This window comes from Oncorhynchus keta, chromosome 27, assembly GCF_023373465.1.
Source record: "Oncorhynchus keta strain PuntledgeMale-10-30-2019 chromosome 27, Oket_V2, whole genome shotgun sequence".
Taxonomy (NCBI): Eukaryota; Metazoa; Chordata; class Actinopteri; order Salmoniformes; family Salmonidae; genus Oncorhynchus; species Oncorhynchus keta.
The window spans coordinates 15,378,817-15,397,103 of record NC_068447.1 but is presented as its reverse complement, the minus strand read 5'-3'; the positions used below and the strand labels follow the sequence as shown (position 1 = coordinate 15,397,103).

The 18,287-nt window shown below is 42.5% G+C and overlaps 1 protein-coding gene across 2 annotated transcripts in view; it reads right to left on the bottom strand.

Annotated features, from left to right (window-relative positions):
* cttnbp2nlb (CTTNBP2 N-terminal like b) overlaps window positions 1-18,287 on the bottom strand; it is a 69,294-nt gene that overhangs the window by 41,105 nt on the left and 9,902 nt on the right. The window contains exon 3 of one of the 2 annotated variants that reach the window (XR_008082827.1): window positions 393-926. Coding sequence is in view for 1 of the 2 variants with exons in the window: in XM_052481808.1 (XP_052337768.1) it covers window positions 11,350-11,363 (14 nt within the window). In the remaining variant the exon portion in view is untranslated. Of the gene's footprint in view, window positions 1-392; window positions 927-11,349; window positions 11,364-18,287 lie in introns of both variants that reach the window. The other variant, XM_052481808.1, reaches the window with a different exon arrangement.

Sequence of the window (18,287 nt, the reverse complement as noted above, 5' to 3'; positions counted from 1 at the left end):
ACCTGTATATAGGCTCCACATTGACTCTGTACCGATACCACCTGTATATAGGCTCCACATTGACTCTGTACCGATACCACCTGTATATAGCCTCCTCATTGACTCTGTACCGATACCACCTGTATATAGTCTCCACATTGACTCTGTACCGATACCACCTGTATATAGGCTCCACATTGACTCTGTACCGATACCACCTGTATATAGCCTCCTCATTGACTCTGTACCGATACCACCTGTATATAGTCTCCACATTGACTCTGTACCGATACCACCTGTATATAGCCTCCTCATTGACTCTGTACCGATACCACCTGTATATAGCCTCCTCATTGACTCTGTACCGATACCACCTGTATATAGCCTCCACATTGACTCTGTACCGATACCACCTGTATATAGCCTCCACATTGACTCTGTACCAGTACCACCTGTATATAGCCTCCACATTGACTCTGTACCGGTACCACCTGTATATAGGCTCCACATTGACTCTGTACCAGTACCACCTGTATATAGCCTCCACATTGACTCTGTACCAGTACCACCTGTATATAGCCTCCACATTGACTCTGTACCAGTACCACCTGTATATAGGCTCCACATTGACTCTGTACCAGTACCACCTGTATATAGGCTCCACATTGACTCTGTACCAGTACCACCTGTATATAGGCCCCACATTGACTCTGTACCAGTACCACCTGTATATAGGCCCCACATTGACTCTGTACCAGTACCACCTGTATATAGGCTCGCAACTGTTATTTTCACTGTCATTTTACTATTTTTTTTTCTTTACTTATCTATTGTTACCTAATACCTATTTTATACTTAAAAATTGCACTGTTGGTTACCTGTTGTATTCGGTGCACGTGACAAGAGTGTGCAAAGCTGTCATCAAGGTAAAGTGTGGCTATATGAATCTGAAATATAAAAAAAAATTCAATTTGTTTAACACTTTTTTTGGTTACTACATGATTCCATATGTGTTATTTCATAGTTTAGATGTCTTCACTACAATGTAGAAAATAGTAAAAATAAAGAAAAACCATTGAATGAGTAGGTGTTCTAAACCTTTTGACCGGTAATGTGTTTTTGCTGAATTCTGAATTCAGTCTCTCAATAATGTGTTTGTCTCATTTTGTGAATTATTGGTTAGTTAGTGGACCCCAGACCTCACAACCATAGAGGGAAATGGGTGCTAGAACTGATTCTGGGATGTCGAGTTTTATGTTATCCCTGGGTGTGGAAATGGTTGATCTCCCCCTCTAGCATGGAGAAGCTGACGTCATTAAAGTATAGAGTTTCTATTGGGGGATATAGGTAGGACACAGGAGGACATTTTACTCTGTTGAGATAATGTCCCTATTCATTTCTAACCACATGTAAAATGCTCCTATTTTAATAAATTTTGGACTAATCTATACCAAATTAGAATATCCGCTGAGTCCCTTCCCTGTCTTACTGCTGGGACTAGTAGCTCTCTGTAACAAAGAGGGCCACAAGTGAGTCCATCTCCCTCTCTCTCTCTCTCTCTCTCTCTCTCTCTCTCTCTCTCTCTCTCTCTCTCTCTCTCTCTCTCTCTCTCTCTCTCTCTCTCTCTCTCTCTCTCTCTCTCTCTCTCTCTCTCTCTCTCTCTCTCTCTCTCTCTCTCTCTCTCTCTCTCTCTCTCTCTCTCTCTCTCTCTCTCTCTCTCTCTCTCTTTCTCTCTCCCCCTCAGGGCACCACTAGAGAGGCTGTATCTGAGGCCTCTTCCCTTACTGCATAAACAAAGAATGTGACCCTTTCAGCATGAGATTACAGGACGCACACAAAGACACTGTCTCAATACCTCAATCCCCTCTTATTGTGTGTGTGTGCGCTAAGGGGTTTAGGTTACTTTGTCTTGCTGAAGAGAAAACAGAGTTCCTGAGCAATGTTTAGCCAGGGATGATTCTGATGTGTGTGTATATTTGTGTGTGTGTGTGTGTGTGTGTGTGTGTGTGTGTGTGTGTGTGTGTGTGTGTGTGTGTGTGTGTGTGTGTGTGTGTGTGTGTGTGTGTGTGTGTGTGTGTGTGTGTGTGTGTGTGTGTGTGTGTATATGTATGTATGTGTGTGTATGTGTGTGTGTGAGGGTCTAGCCTTGGGCACGGTGCTGTGTGTGTGGGAACAAAGAGGAGGGATAGTAGAGAGGCTGAGTTCCCACAGACTCTGAAGGTTGATTAGCAGAGTAATGACAGGCCATGCAGCCCTCTATGAAAGGGCACAGTTTGTTATTACCCTACAAGGCTCAACCCATAGATATGGAACACCACAGTCGTCAGTTCTCATCAGGCGGAGAGGAGCAGAATAGTTAGAGGGTGGTTAAGACATAATTGTTATATTGTCTATGGCTCAACCATCCACTTACTATTCTTCTCTACTCTGCCCTGCCTAATGACAACCATGAGTCTGTCCCCAATGGTTTACACCTAGTAAATCCCCTCAGTAAATCAGTTGAGCCCTGAGACATAACAACACATCCTCCATGCTGTCAGGAGCCGCGGAATCCAGTTTCTTCATAATGACTGTCACCCAATTGGCTCAGCAGCTGGCATGGGTACCATTACGGCTCTGCACAGGCAGTACAGTCTCCTGTTACAGGAATACAGCCTATATTCTCCTCTGTCCCTCTCAGAGAATGGTTACTGACTGAGAGGGCATTGTGCATGTGTGTGTGTGAGTGTCTGTACACACATGCCTGTGTGCCTGTACGTGAGGTTTCTGTGGTAACGTCTCCAGTATGGAACTTCAAGAAGGAGTGGCCGATCCACTGGCTTTGCAGGGGGTTCTGGGAAAAGCGAGCAGCCCTAGTGAAATAATCTGCTTTTCGGCGGAACACAAAGACACTCAAAGCCCCAGGACCAGGCATATTAAATAGTAAAGCCTCCCCATAGAGCTAACCCTTAGCCAAGATATCTAGGAGATCCACAGAAATTCCCAAATGTCTGTAGAGATGATAGTAGGTGGCAAACTATTGCTGGAACAGGTGAAAAGGTTGAGCAACATTAGAGCGACAATGGGAGAGAGAGAAAGAGAGGGGAGGGAAGAGAGAGGGAGAAAGAGAAAGATGACAGAGAGCAGTTACTATGCAGAAGAGAAACATTCCCCTCACCAGTTACTATACAGAAGATAAACATTCCCCTCACCAGTTACTCTGCAGGAGAAGAGAAACATCCCCCTCACCAGTTACTCTGCAGGAGAAGAGAAACATCCCCCTCACCAGTTACTCTGCAGGAGAAGAGAAACATCCCCCTCACCAGTTACTCTGCAGGAGAAGAGAAACATCCCCCTCACCAGTTACTCTGCAGGAGGAGAGAAACATCCTCCTCACCAGTTACTCTGCAGGAGAAGAGAAACATCCCCCTCACCAGTTACTCTGCAGGAGAAGAGAAACATCCCCCTCACCAGTTACTCTGCAGGAGGAGAGAAACATCCTCCTCACCAGTTACTCTGCAGGAGAAGAGAAACATCCCCCTCACCAGTTACTCTGCAGGAGAAGAGAAACATCCCCATCACCAGTTACTCTGCATTAGATTCACATCCCCTCTACTTGCTGAGGCCAAGCATGCCCGATTTCACTAACTCCAGGCAATGTAGACTTCCAGTCACATTCACTGGCAGACATAGATCCCCAGTCCCCTGCTAGTCTAGGCAGGCATCTCTCCTCTCTTCCACCCCTTCAGTCCCTCTGTCTCTGGGTCAGACAGGCTGCCCTGAACAGTGCTGCTCCCTGGTTTGATCAGTTGTGTTCTAGTTCTGTGACTGAGGAGAAAAGAGAAGGACGTCGCATTAATCTGTGCGTCTTTAAACCAACTTTAGCCAGCGCTGCCTTCATCCCTACTATTGATGACATCATCAGCACCCCCCTGTCCCGCCCAACTAATCTTGGTCATTTCATGTCAACCCTCCCAGAATTCCATTCTTGCACTGTGCTGCCAGCTCTGATGCGGAATGCTACATGTTTTCCATACCTGAACTCAAGTCAGGTCATTAACACAGTCCTCTTCCCAACCTGTGACTGTTGCTAGGGAAACATCTGCAAAATACCATCAACTCCCAACACAGTCTATCTACATGTCTATGTGGACACATTAATGCATGATGAATGTACTGGCCAGGATAGTATGGAATGTAAACTAATGAGAACTATTCTTCTGATTGAGCTGCAGGAGTACTCAGGTTCCATGTGGGCTACAGGGAAAGGCAACCTGATCTCTAAAACACATTCAGCTTCCTCAGTGTGGAAAAGCTTCAGTTTCAGAACACAGTGGGGTTGGTGGTGTGTGTGTGTGTGTGTGTGTGTGTGTGTGTGTGTGTGTGTGTGTGTGTGTGTGTGTGTGTGTGTGTGTGTGTGTGTGTGTGTGTGTGTGTGTGTGTGTGTGTGTGTGTGTGTGTGTGTGTGTGTGTGTGTGTGTGTGTGTGTGTGTGTGTTTGGAAGTCACCTACACCATTCAGGGGACTTCCTCCTGAGATTTTGGGTTCAAGTGAAAACCGGGGAATCATTAAGAACACTACAACAACACAAAGCAAAGTACTGTCACAGCCAATGACAACACAGCAGCGGAATGTGACACAACAGCTAGACGTCCTTACACACCTACAGCATGGGCCGTGACAGGGGCTTTACAGACATGTGTCTTGCATTCAGAGCAGTGAGTGTACGTGTCTGTGTGTGCTTGTTTGTGTGCTTGACTTTTTGTGTGTGTGTGTGTCTGTGAAATTACGTGTGATAGAATTGTCCTCCACTGCTCACTCCCCCACACACACAGAGATAAGAGAATAGACAATAAACAAAGCTTTAGTTTTTGGGGTTTCCACTGCAGCCAGACACTAATGTTTAACAATCACCATGTCTCCATCTCTAATACACTAATATATCTATCACCATGTCTCCATCTCTAATACACTAATGTTTAACTATCACCATGTCTCCATCTCTAATACACTAATGTTTAACTATCACCATGTCTCCATCTCTAATACACTAATATATCTATCACCATGTCTCCATTTCTAATACACTAATATATCTATCACCATGTCTCCATCTCTAATACACTAATATATCTATCACCATGTCTCCATCTCTAATACACTAATATATCTATCACCATGTCTCCATCTCTAATACACTAATGTTTAACTAACACCATGTCTCCATCTCTAATACACTAATGTTTAACAATCACCATGTCTCCATCTCTAATACACTAATATATCTATCACCATGTCTCCATCTCTAATACACTAATATATCTATCACCATGTCTCCATTTCTAATACACTAATATATCTATCACAATGTCTCCATCTCTAATACACTAATGTTTAACTATCACCATGTCTCCATCTCTAATACACTAATATATCTATCACCATGTCTCCATCTCTAATACACTAATATATCTATCACCATGTCTCCATTTCTAATACACTAATATATCTATCACCATGTCTCCATCTCTAATACACTAATATATCTATCACCATGTCTCCATTTCTAATACACTAATATATCTATCACCATGTCTCCATTTCTAATACACTAATATATCTATCACCATGTCTCCATCTCTAATACACTAATGTTTAACTATCACCATGTCTCCATCTCTAATACACTAATATATCTATCACCATGTCTCCATCTCTAATACACTAATATATCTATCACCATGTCTCCATCTCTAATACACTAATATATCTATCACCATGTCTCCATTTCTAATACACTAATATATCTATCACCATGTCTCCATCTCTAATACACTAATATATCTATCACCATGTCTCCATTTCTAATACACTAATATATCTATCACCATGTCTCCATCTCTAATACACTAATGTTTAACTATCACCATGTCTCCATCTCTAATACACTAATATATCTATCACCATGTCTCCATCTCTAATACACTAATGTTTAACAATCACCATGTCTCCATCTCTAATACACTAATATATCTATCACCATGTCTCCATCTCTAATACACTAATATATCTATCACCATGTCTCCATTTCTAATACACTAATATATCTATCACCATGTCTCCATCTCTAATACACTAATGTTTAACAATCACCATGTCTCCATCTCTAATACACTAATGTTTAACAATCACCATGTCTCCATCTCTAATACACTAATGTTTAACTATCACCATGTCTCCATCTCTAATACACTAATATATATATCACCATGTCTCCATCTCTAATACACTAATGTTTAACTATCACCATGTCTCCATCTCTAATACACTAATGTTTAACTATCGCCATGTCTCCATCTCTAATACACTAATGTATATATCACCATGTCTCCATCTCTAATACACTAATGTTTAACTATCACCATGTCTCCATCTCTAATACACTAATGTTTAACTATCACCATGTCTCCATCTCTAATACACTAATGTATATATCACCATGTCTCCATCTCTAATACACTAATGTTTAACTATCACCATGTCTCCATCTCTAATACACTAATGTATATATCACCATGTCTCCATCTCTAATACACTAATGTTTAACAATCACCATGTTTCCATCTCTAATACACTAATGTTTAACTATCACAATGTCTCCATCTCTAATACACTAATGTTTAACTAACACCATGTCTCCATCTCTAATACACTAATGTTTAACTATCACCATGTCTCCATCTCTAATACACTCATGTTTAACTATCACCATGTCTCCATCTCTAATACACTAATGTTTAACAATCACCATGTCTCCATCTCTAATACACTAATGTTTAACTATCACCATGTCTCCATCTCTAATACACTAATATATCTATCACCATGTCTCCATCTCTAATACACTAATGTTTAACTATCACCATGTCTCCATCTCTAATACACTAATATATCTATCACCATGTCTCCATCTCTAATACACTAATGTTTAACAATCACCATGTCTCCATCTCTAATACACTAATATATATATCACCATGTCTCCATCTCTAATACACTAATGTTTAACTAACACCATGTCTCCATCTCTAATACACTAATATATCTATCACCATGTCTCCATCTCTAATACACTAATGTTTAACTATCACCATGTCTCCATCTCTAATACACTAATATATCTATCACCATGTCTCCATCTCTAATACACTAATATATCTATCACCATGTCTCCATCTCTAATACACTAATATATCTATCACCATGTCTCCATCTCTAATACACTAATGTTTAACTATCACCACGTCTCCATCTCTAATAAACTAATATATCTATCACCATGTCTCCATCTCTAATACACTAATGTTTAACTAACACCATGTCTCCATCTCTAATACACTAATGTTTAACTATCACCATGTCTCCATCTCTAATACACTAATGTTTAACTAACACCATGTCTCCATCTCTAATACACTAATATATCTATCACCATGTCTCCATCTCTAATACACTAATATATCTATCACCATGTCTCCATCTCTAATACACTAATGTTTAACTAACACCATGTCTCCATCTCTAATACACTAATATATCTATCACCATGTCTCCATCTCTAATACACTAATATATCTAACACCATGTCTCCATCTCTAATACACTAATATATCTATCACCATGTCTCCATCTCTAATACACTAATGTTTAACTATCACCATGTCTCCATCTCTAATACACTAATATATCTATCACCATGTCTCCATCTCTAATACACTAATGTTTAACTAACACCATGTCTCCATCTCTAATACACTAATGTTTAACTATCACCATGTCTCCATCTCTAATACACTAATGTTTAACTAACACCATGTCTCCATCTCTAATACACTAATATATCTATCACCATGTCTCCATCTCTAATACACTAATGTTTAACTAACACCATGTCTCCATCTCTAATACACTAATGTTTAACTATCACCATGTCTCCATCTCTAATACACTAATATATCTATCACCATGTCTCCATCTCTAATACACTAATGTTTAAGTAGCACCATGTCTCCATCTCTAATACACTAATATATCTATCACCATGTCTCCATCTCTAATACACTAATGTTTAAGTAGCACCATGTCTCCATCTCTAATACACTAATGTTTAAGTAGCACCATGTCTCCATCTCTAATACACTAATATATCTATCACCATGTCTCCATCTCTAATACACTAATGTTTAACTATCACCATGTCTCCATCTCTAATACACTAATATATCTATCACCATGTCTCCATCTCTAATACACTAATGTTTAAGTAGCACCATGTCTCCATCTCTAATACACTAATGTTTAAGTAGCACCATGTCTCCATCTCTAATACACTAATATATCTATCACCATGTCTCCATCTCTAATACACTAATGTTTAACTATCACCATGTCTCCATCTCTAATACACTAATATATCTATCACCATGTCTCCATCTATAATACACTAATGTTTAATTAGCACCATGTCTCCATCTCTAATACACTAATGTTTAAGTAGCACCATGTCTCCATCTCTAATACACTAATATATCTATCACCATGTCTCCATCTCTAATACACTAATGTTTAACTATCACCATGTCTCCATCTCTAATACACTAATATATCTATCACCATGTCTCCATCTCTAATACACTAATGTTTAAGTAGCACCATGTCTCCATCTCTAATACACTAATATATCTATCACCATGTCTCCATCTCTAATACACTAATGTTTAACTATCACCATGTCTCCATCTCTAATACACTAATGTTTAAGTAGCACCATGTCTCCATCTCTAATACACTAATATATCTATCACCATGTCTCCATCTCTAATACACTAATGTTTAAGTAGCACCATGTCTCCATCTCTAATACACTAATATATCTATCACCATGTCTCCATCTCTAATACACTAATGTTTAAGTAGCACCATGTCTCCATCTCTAATACACTAATATATCTATCACCATGTCTCCATCTCTAATACACTAATGTTTAAGTAGCACCATGTCTCCATCTCTAATACACTAATGTTTAAGTAGCACCATGTCTCCATCTCTAATACACTAATATATCTATCACCATGTCTCCATCTCTAATACACTAATGTTTAAGTAGCACCATGTCTCCATCTCTAATACACTAATGTTTAAGTAGCACCATGTCTCCATCTCTAATACACTAATATATCTATCACCATGTCTCCATCTCTAATACACTAATATATCTATCACCATGTCTCCATCTCTAATACACTAATGTTTAAGTAGCACCATGTCTCCATCTCTAATACACTAATGTTTAAGTAGCACCATGTCTCCATCTCTAATACACTAATGTTTAAGTAGCACCATGTCTCCATCTCTAATACACTAATGTTTAAGTAGCACCATGTCTCCATCTCTAATACACTAATGTTTAAGTAGCACCATGTCTCCATCTCTAATACACTAATGTTTAAGTAGCACCATGTCTCCATCTCTAATACACTAATGTTTAAGTAGCACCATGTCTCCATCTCTAATACACTAATATATCTATCACCATGTCTCCATCTCTAATACACTAATATATCTATCACCATGTCTCCATCTCTAATACACTAATGTTTAAGTAGCACCATGTCTCCATCTCTAATACACTAATGTTTAAGTAGCACCATGTCTCCATCTCTAATACACTAATGTTTAAGTAGCACCATGTCTCCATCTCTAATACACTAATATATCTATCACCATGTCTCCATCTCTAATACACTAATGTTTAAGTAGCACCATGTCTCCATCTCTAATACACTAATGTTTAAGTAGCACCATGTCTCCATCTCTAATACACTAATGTTTAAGTAGCACCATGTCTCCAGCACAGAGAGAGAGGAATGTGTAGACGGAAACTGTTCCCGTTTCACATGTTATGTTTACACCACCTCCCAACAGGCCATACATAGTTAACTGTTAACCTCTCTGGATGCTCCCTTGTGAGTTGATCAGCCCCACCTAAAACTCAGAACACTGGCACATGCCTGCAGGGCTTAAAGCTGGACAGAAAGGAGCCAGCCAGCCAACCAGCCAGCCAGCCAACCAGCCAGCCAGCCAACCAATGCACCCACCCACCCGCCGCACACCCAAAAATCTGCCCACGCACGCACGCACACACAGCCAATCCCTCTAAAGTCTGATAAGGTAGTGATTGTTCTAATCTAAATCAGGCTGTTGTTTTGGCTCTGTGTGTCGTTTGTCCACCTCCTCAATCACTGGTTTATCCTAACAGTGTAAATATCCACCCACCCTGTCACCACCCTTAAGATATCACAGTACAATATTTATCTACACACCAAACACAATACCTACAGGCCTATTCAATACAATATCATATTATATACACAATCTCTGGTCATGCAGGCAGTCTTCACTGTGCAGACCTGTTTCTGCTTGGAGAGTGTCACAACAGACAGGGGGAGAAACACATTAACCATTACACACACACATGCACACACACACACACGCACGCGCGCACGCACGCACGCACGCACGCACGCACGCACGCACGCACGCACGCACACACACACACACACACACACACACACACACACACACACACACACACACACACACACACACACACAAACAAATACTTTCTCAAGTATGGTTTTGTTATACATATATATATATATATGTGTGTGTGTAAGTTTGTGTAAGTTTGTGCACATTTGTGCATATGTGTGTGACTGTGCACTCCTACATTGGCATGACAATAACATCAGGGACTTTGATGTCGTCTTAACAGATTCAGGTCAAGGAGCTTTTACCCATCAGCCTTCAGGGAGTTGAATCAGTAGCTGGTGTATTCAACAAAGCAGCTCTCTTGGCCCTACTGTTCTCTATTGTAACTAATGATTTACCTCTAGCATTAATAAAGCCTGTGTGACTATGTACGCTGATGATTCAACATTATACACGTCAGCTGGCACAGCTAGTGAAATCACTGCAACCCTAAACGAAGAGTTTTGGAATGGGTGGCTCGTAATAAACTAGAGTCGAGATTGATTGCATTAATTCTTACTTTAAAACAATATATTATTGTGTTACAAATTCCACATTGTCTGAATAATAACCTTACATATAGCTCTGACAGACATACTTACCCCACCAGACATGCCACCAGGGGTCTCTTCGCAGTACCTAAATCCAAAACGAATTCAAGGCAAAGCACAGAATTACAGTGCCTTCGTAAACTTTTCAGACCCCTTGACTTTTTCTACATTTTGTTATGATGCAGCCTTATTCTAAAATGGATTATAATTAAAAATAAATCCTCAGCAATCTACACACAATACCCCCACCATGTGAAAACAGGCTTTTACAAATGTTTGCAAATGTATTAAAAATAAAAAACAGAAATACCATATTTACATAACTATTCAGACCCTTAGCTATGAGACTTGAATTTGAGCTCAGGTGCATCCTGTTCCCATTAATCATCCTTAAGATGTTTATATAACTTGATTGGAGTCCACCTGTGGTAAATTGAATTGATTGGACATGATTTGGAAAGGCACACAGTCTATATTAGATCCCACAGTTGATAGTGCATGTCAGAGCAAAAACCAAGCCATGAGGTCAAAGGAATTGCCCGTAGAGCTCTGAGACAGAATTGTGTCGAGGCACAGATCTGGGGAAGGGTACCAAAACATGTCAGCAGCATTGAAGGTCCCCAAGAACACAGTGGCCTCCATTCTTAAATGGAAGAAGTTAGGAACCACCAAGACTCTTCCTAGAGCTGGCCACCCGCCCAAATTGAGCAATCGGGGGAGAAGGGCCTTGGTCAGAGAGGTGACCAAGAACCCGATGGTCACTCTGACAGAGCTCTATAGTTCCTCTGTGGAGATGGGAGAATCTTCCAGAAGGATAACCATCTCTGCAGCACTCCACCAATCAGGCATTTATGATAGAGTGGCCAGACGGAAGCCATTCCTCAGTAAAAGACACATGACAGCCTGCTTGGAGTTTGCCAAAAGACACCTAAAGTCTCTTAGACCATGAAAAAACAAGATTCTCTGGTCTAATGAAACCAAGATTGAACTCTTTAGCCTGAATGCCAAGTCTCACTTCTGGAGGAAACCTGGCACCACCCCTATGGTGAAGCATGGTGGGGGCAGCATCATGCTGTGGGGCTATTTTTCAGCGGCTTGGACTGGGAGACTAGTCGGGATCGAGGCAAAAATGAACAGAGCAAAGTACAGAGAGATCCTTGATGAAAACCTGCTCCAGAGCGCTCAGGACCTCAGACTGGGGCAAAGGTTCACCTTCCAACAGGACAGCGACCCTAAGCACACAGCCAAGAAAACACAGGAGTGGCTTCGGGACAAGTCTCTGAATGTCCTTGAGTGGCCCACCTCGAGCCCGGACTTGAAACGGATCAAACGCTCCCCATCCAACCTGACAGAACTTGAGAGGATCTGCAGAGAGGAATTGGAGAAACTCCACAAATACAGGTGTACCGAGCTTGTAGCGTCATAACCAAGAAGACTCAAGGCTGTAATCTTTGCCAAGGGTGCTTCAACAAAGTACTGAGCAAAGGGTCTGAATACTGATGTAAATGTGTTATTTCAGTTTTTTATTTTTAACACATTTGTTTTTACTTTGTCATTATGGGGTATTGTGAGTAGATTGATGAGGAAAAATACAAATGTAATTTAATCCATTTTAGAATAAGGCTGTAACGTAAACAATATTTGGAAAAAGTCAAGGGGTCTGAATACTTTCTGAATGCTTTCCATTTAAAATTACTCAAGCAAACAGCCAAATTATCTTTCAAAAATCAATGAAACAACACCTGCCAACACAATGCCTCTCCCCTACCTGACCTAGTTAACTTAGTTAAGGCATATGCATATGTAGTAATATATGTGTGTAAGTCTGTAATGTGCATGTTCATGTGTTCCTAATGTACGTCAATTGTCAAATATTTAGTCTGTAATGTGTTTTTCGTTATATTTCGGACCCCAGTAAGACTAGCTGTCACCATTGGCGTCAGCTAATGAGAATCCCAATAAAATCTATATCTAAATCGTGTCGTCATGGAAGATGGATAAGGCTTTGGACATAGTGGATGTTCTTTAGCAAGAATGGGCAACACTGGTACTGATGGCCACTATGTGCACAGAAATTCATTCCAGCCCATCACTAACACACTCGATTCAGCTGATCAACTTATCACGGTCATCAATTCAGCTGATCAACTTATCACGGTCATCAATTCAGCTGATCAACTTATCACGGTCATCAATTCAGCTGATCAACTTATCATGGTCATCAATTCAGCTGATCAACTTATCATGGTCATCAATTCAGCTGATCAACTTATCATGGTCATCAATTCAGCTGATCAACTTATCATGGTCATCAATTCAGCTGATCAACTTATCACGGTCATCAATTCAGCTGATCAACTTATCACGGTCATCAATTCAGCTGATCAACTTATCACGGTCATCAATTCAGCTGATCAACTTATCATGGTCATCAATTCAGCTGATCAACTTATCACGGTCATCAATTCAGCTGATCAACTTATCATGGTCATCAATTCAGCTGATCAACTTATCACGGTCATCAATTCAGCTGATCAACTTATCATGGTCATCAATTCAGCTGATCAACTTATCATGGTCATCAATTCAGCTGATCAACTTATCACGGTCATCAATTCAGCTGATCAACTTATCATGGTCATCAATTCAGCTGATCAACTTATCACGGTCATCAATTCAGCTGATCAACTTATCATGGTCATCAATTCAGCTGATCAACTTATCACGGTCATCAATTCAGCTGATCAACTTATCACGGTCATCAATTCAGCTGAGTGATTAGGTCAATGCTATGTTAATGCCTGGTTGAAGCAGATTTCCCACCTGCTGTCTGTTTGAAGACACTCTCTGTTTGAAGACACAGTTTTGATGTTATGAACTTCCTAATAAAACTGTCCATATTAGAAAAGAAACGTACAGCATGTACTCTTATCAGCACATTACAGACTGGTCTAGTTCTCATTGTTTACGAGGCCTGTGCAGAATGTCAGAGGGTAAAAATAGATGCTGTGTTTTAGGACTACAGGAAATTACATCAGCTGAGAAACAAAAGTGAACTTGGTGGGTGTGGAGGGTATGGTGGTTTGGAAACCACAACATTTAGAACAATACACAGCCCGGTTTAATGGCCATAGCAGTGGTCCAGAACGACAAACAGTGGATCCTTCATCCTTCCAGTGTGTGGCCTGCATGACTAAGCCCACACTAACTACTACACACTCACCACACAGGGAGAGCAAGACACTGTGTCTCTCCCCACTGCAGCTGGATTCTAATCACTCTAGACCAGGGGTGTCAAACTTATTCCACGGAGGGCCTATTGTCGGCTGTTTTTTTTTATTTTTTATTAAGACCTAGACAACCAAATGAGGGGAGTTCCTTACTAATCATCAATCAGGTACAGGGGTGGAGCACAAACACGCAGACACCCCCCTCTCTCGCTCTCTCTCTCTGTCTCTCTCCTCCCCCCCCTCTCTCTCTCTCCCTCTCTCTCTCCCACCCCCTCTCTCTCTCTCCCTCCTCCCCCTCTTTCTCTCTCCTTCTCCCCCCCTCTCTCCCCCTCCCCCCGCTCTCTCTCCCTTCGTCTCCCCCTCTCTCTCTCTCTCTCCCCCTCTCTCCCCCCTCTCTCTCTCTCTCCCTCTCTCTCTCCCTCCCTCCCCCTCCCTCTCTCTCTCCCTCTCTCTCTCTCTCTCTCTCTCTCTCTCTCTCTCTCTCTCTCTCTCTCTCTCTCTCTCTCTCTCTCCCTCTCTCTCTCTCCCTCTCTCTCTCTCTCCCTCTCTCTCTCTCTCTCCCCTCCCCCTCTCTCCCTCCCCTCTCTCCCCCCTCTCTCTCCCCATCTTTCAGTTCAATTCAAAGGGCTTTATTGGCATGGGGAAACATGTGTTTACATAAACAATGCAGTAAAAAAGGTTCAGGAGACGTGGTCTTTCCAGGAACATCATTCCGTTTCACTTTTTGTTCTGATCATAATCACTGTCAAAGGCGTAGGAGCCGGGAAGTTGAAGTAAAAAGTGTATGAACGTAAACATATTGTGCTTTTCTTTTCCATTGATTTAACATGCAACATGTGTAAAAAACACTTTTGGAAATAGAAGGATTTATATTCAGATGCAAAGTGGAAAGCAGCATCGTTCTTGTTTGTAACAATCTGTTGACTGCATTTGACCTAACAGAACAGTATGCAGACTTAAAGTGAATGGATCTGCGCTGTTTGAGTGACAGGGTGGGGATGAGGGAAGCATTCGCAAGAGGAGAAAAACACTGAGTGTAACTATAAAAGTGGATGTTATATGCTGCTGAGTGGCATTTCAAAATATTGCGATATGGATATTAGACATGTAAATGTTGCAATTTTTATCATTATTCGATTAATCTTGCAGCCCTATTTATCTGTGCAAGGTTTTATCTAACTAGCGAACGCTAGGTAGTTCTGGTTGTGTGAAAAACTGATAGTGAATGTTTTGAAGCCAAGAATATTTGCTAGCTACAGAATTACTTGCACAATCACTGTCTTAGTCTTCATCGTAGGGTCAGCAAGTTAACAACGGATGTGCAACCAGTCAAGAAGAGAAAAAAAGAGGACATAAGAGTTATTTTTCAAAGGAGCGTAAAGAACTGTAAGATAGGTTTTTGGCAACTTCCCACACACCAGCCCTTCAGTGCTTTCGACTTGACTCATGAAGGTGTGTTCCATGTGTTAGGACGTTGTGTGGTGCTATCATGATCATGGCAGGATAGTGACAGACATGAACAGACTGAGGGGCAGAGAGGAAGAGAGAGAGAGAGGCCACAAACCAACGTGTAAGATAGTGAGAAGTGCCTCTCCAAGCCCATAGAGTTCAAAGTCTGATGATCTGTCATAGTTTGAATCAATCTGAATGATTATATCTTCCATCCTATCATCTCTTCCCTCTGCTCAAACTTTCTCCAACCTATCTCCTGATTCTGCCTCCTCAACCCTCCTCTCCTCCCTTTCTGCATCCTTTGACTCTCTATGTCCCCTATCCTCCAGGCCGGCTCGGTCCTCCCCTCCCGCTCCGTGGCTCGACGACTCATTGCGAGCTCACAGAACAGGGCTCCGGGCAGCCGAGCGGAAATGGAGGAAAACTCGCCTCCCTGCGGACCTGGCATCCTTTCACTCCCTCCTCTCTACATTTTCCTCATCTGTCTCTGCTGCTAAAGCCACTTTCTACCATTCTAAATTCCAAGCATCTGCCTCTAACCCTAGGAAGCTCTTTGCCACCTTCTCCTCCCTCCTGAATCCTCCCCCCCCCCTCTCCTCCCTCTCTGCAGATGACTTCGTCAACCATTTTGAAAAGAAGGTCGACGACATCCGATCCTCGTTTGCTAAGTCAAACGACACCGCTGGTTCTGCTCACACTGCCCTACCCTATGCTCTGACCTCTTTCTCCCCTCTCTCTCCAGATGAAATCTCGCGTCTTGTGACGGCCGGCCGCCCAACAACCTGCCCGCTTGACCCTATCCCCTCCTCTCTTCTCCAGACCATTTCCGGAGACCTTCTCCCTTACCTCACCTCGCTCATCAACTCATCCCTGACCGCTGGCTACGTCCCTCCCGTCTTCAAGAGAGCGAGAGTTGCACCCCTTCTGAAAAAACCTACACTCGATCCCTCCGATGTCAACAACTACAGACCAGTATCCCTTCTCTCTTTTCTCTCCAAAACTCTTGAGCGTGCCGTCCTTGGCCAGCTCTACCGCTATCTCTCTCAGAATTACCTTCTTGATCCAAATCAGTCAGGTTTCAAGACTAGTCATTCAAATGAGACTGCTCTTCTCTGTATCACGGAGGCGCTCCGCACTGCTAAAGCTAACTCTCTCTCCTCTGATCTCATCCTTCTAGACCTATCGGCTGCCTTCGATTCTGTGAACCATCAGATCCTCCTCTCCACCCTCTCCGAGTTGGGCATCTCCGGCGCGGCCCACGCTTGGATTGCGTCCTACCTGACAGGTCGCTCCTACCAGGTGGCGTGGCGAGAATCTGTCTCCTCACCACGCGCTCTCACCACTGGTGTCCCCCAGGGCTCTGTTCTAGGCCCTCTCTTATTCTCGCTATACACCAAGTCACTTGGCTCTGTCATAACCTCACATGGTCTCTCCTATCATTGCTATGCAGACGACACACAATTAATCTTCTCCTTTCCCCCTTCTGATGACCAGGTGGCGAATCGCATCTCTGCATGTCTGGCAGACATATCAGTGTGGATGACGGATCACCACCTCAAGCTGAACCTCAGCAAGACGGAGCTCCTCTTCCTCCCGGGGAAGGACTGCCCGTTCCATGATCTCGCCATCACGGTTGACAACTCCATTGTGTCCTCCTCCCAGAGCGCTAAGAACCTTGGCGTGATCCTGGACAACACCCTGTCGTTCTCAACTAACATCAAGGCGGTGTCCCGTTCCTGTAGGTTCATGCTCTACAACATCCGCAGAGTACGACCCTGCCTCACACAGGAAGCGGCACAGGTCCTAATCCAGGCACTTGTCATCTCCCGTCTTGATTACTGCAACTCGCTGTTGGCTGGGCTCCCTGCCTGTGCCATTAAACCCCTACAACTCATCCAGAACGCCGCAGCCCGTCTGGTGTTCAACCTTCCCAAGTTCTCTCACGTCACCCCGCTCCTCCGCTCTCTCCACTGGCTTCCAGTTGAAGCTCGCATCCGCTACAAGACCATGGTGCTTGCCTACGGAGCTGTGAGGGGAACGGCACCTCAGTACCTCCAGGCTCTGATCAGGCCCTACACCCAAACAAGGGCACTGCGTTCATCCACCTCTGGCCTGCTCGCCTCCCTACCACTGAGGAAGTACAGTTCCCGCTCAGCCCAGTCAAAACTGTTCGCTGCTCTGGCCCCCAATGGTGGAACAAACTCCCTCACGACGCCAGGACAGCGGAGTCAATCACCACCTTCCGGAGACACCTGAAACCCCACCTCTTCAAGGAATACCTAGGATAGGGTAAGTAATCCTTCTCACCCCCCCCAAAAGATTTAGATGCACTATTGTAAAGTGGCTGTTCCACTGGATGTCATAAGGTGTATGCACCAATTTGTAAGTCGCTCTGGATAAGAGCGTCTGCTAAATGACTTAAATGTAAATGTAAATGTATATATGATCTCTGATGAAATTATAGCAACTTAAGCCTAGAGAGTGTGTTGCATGTGTTAACTTCTA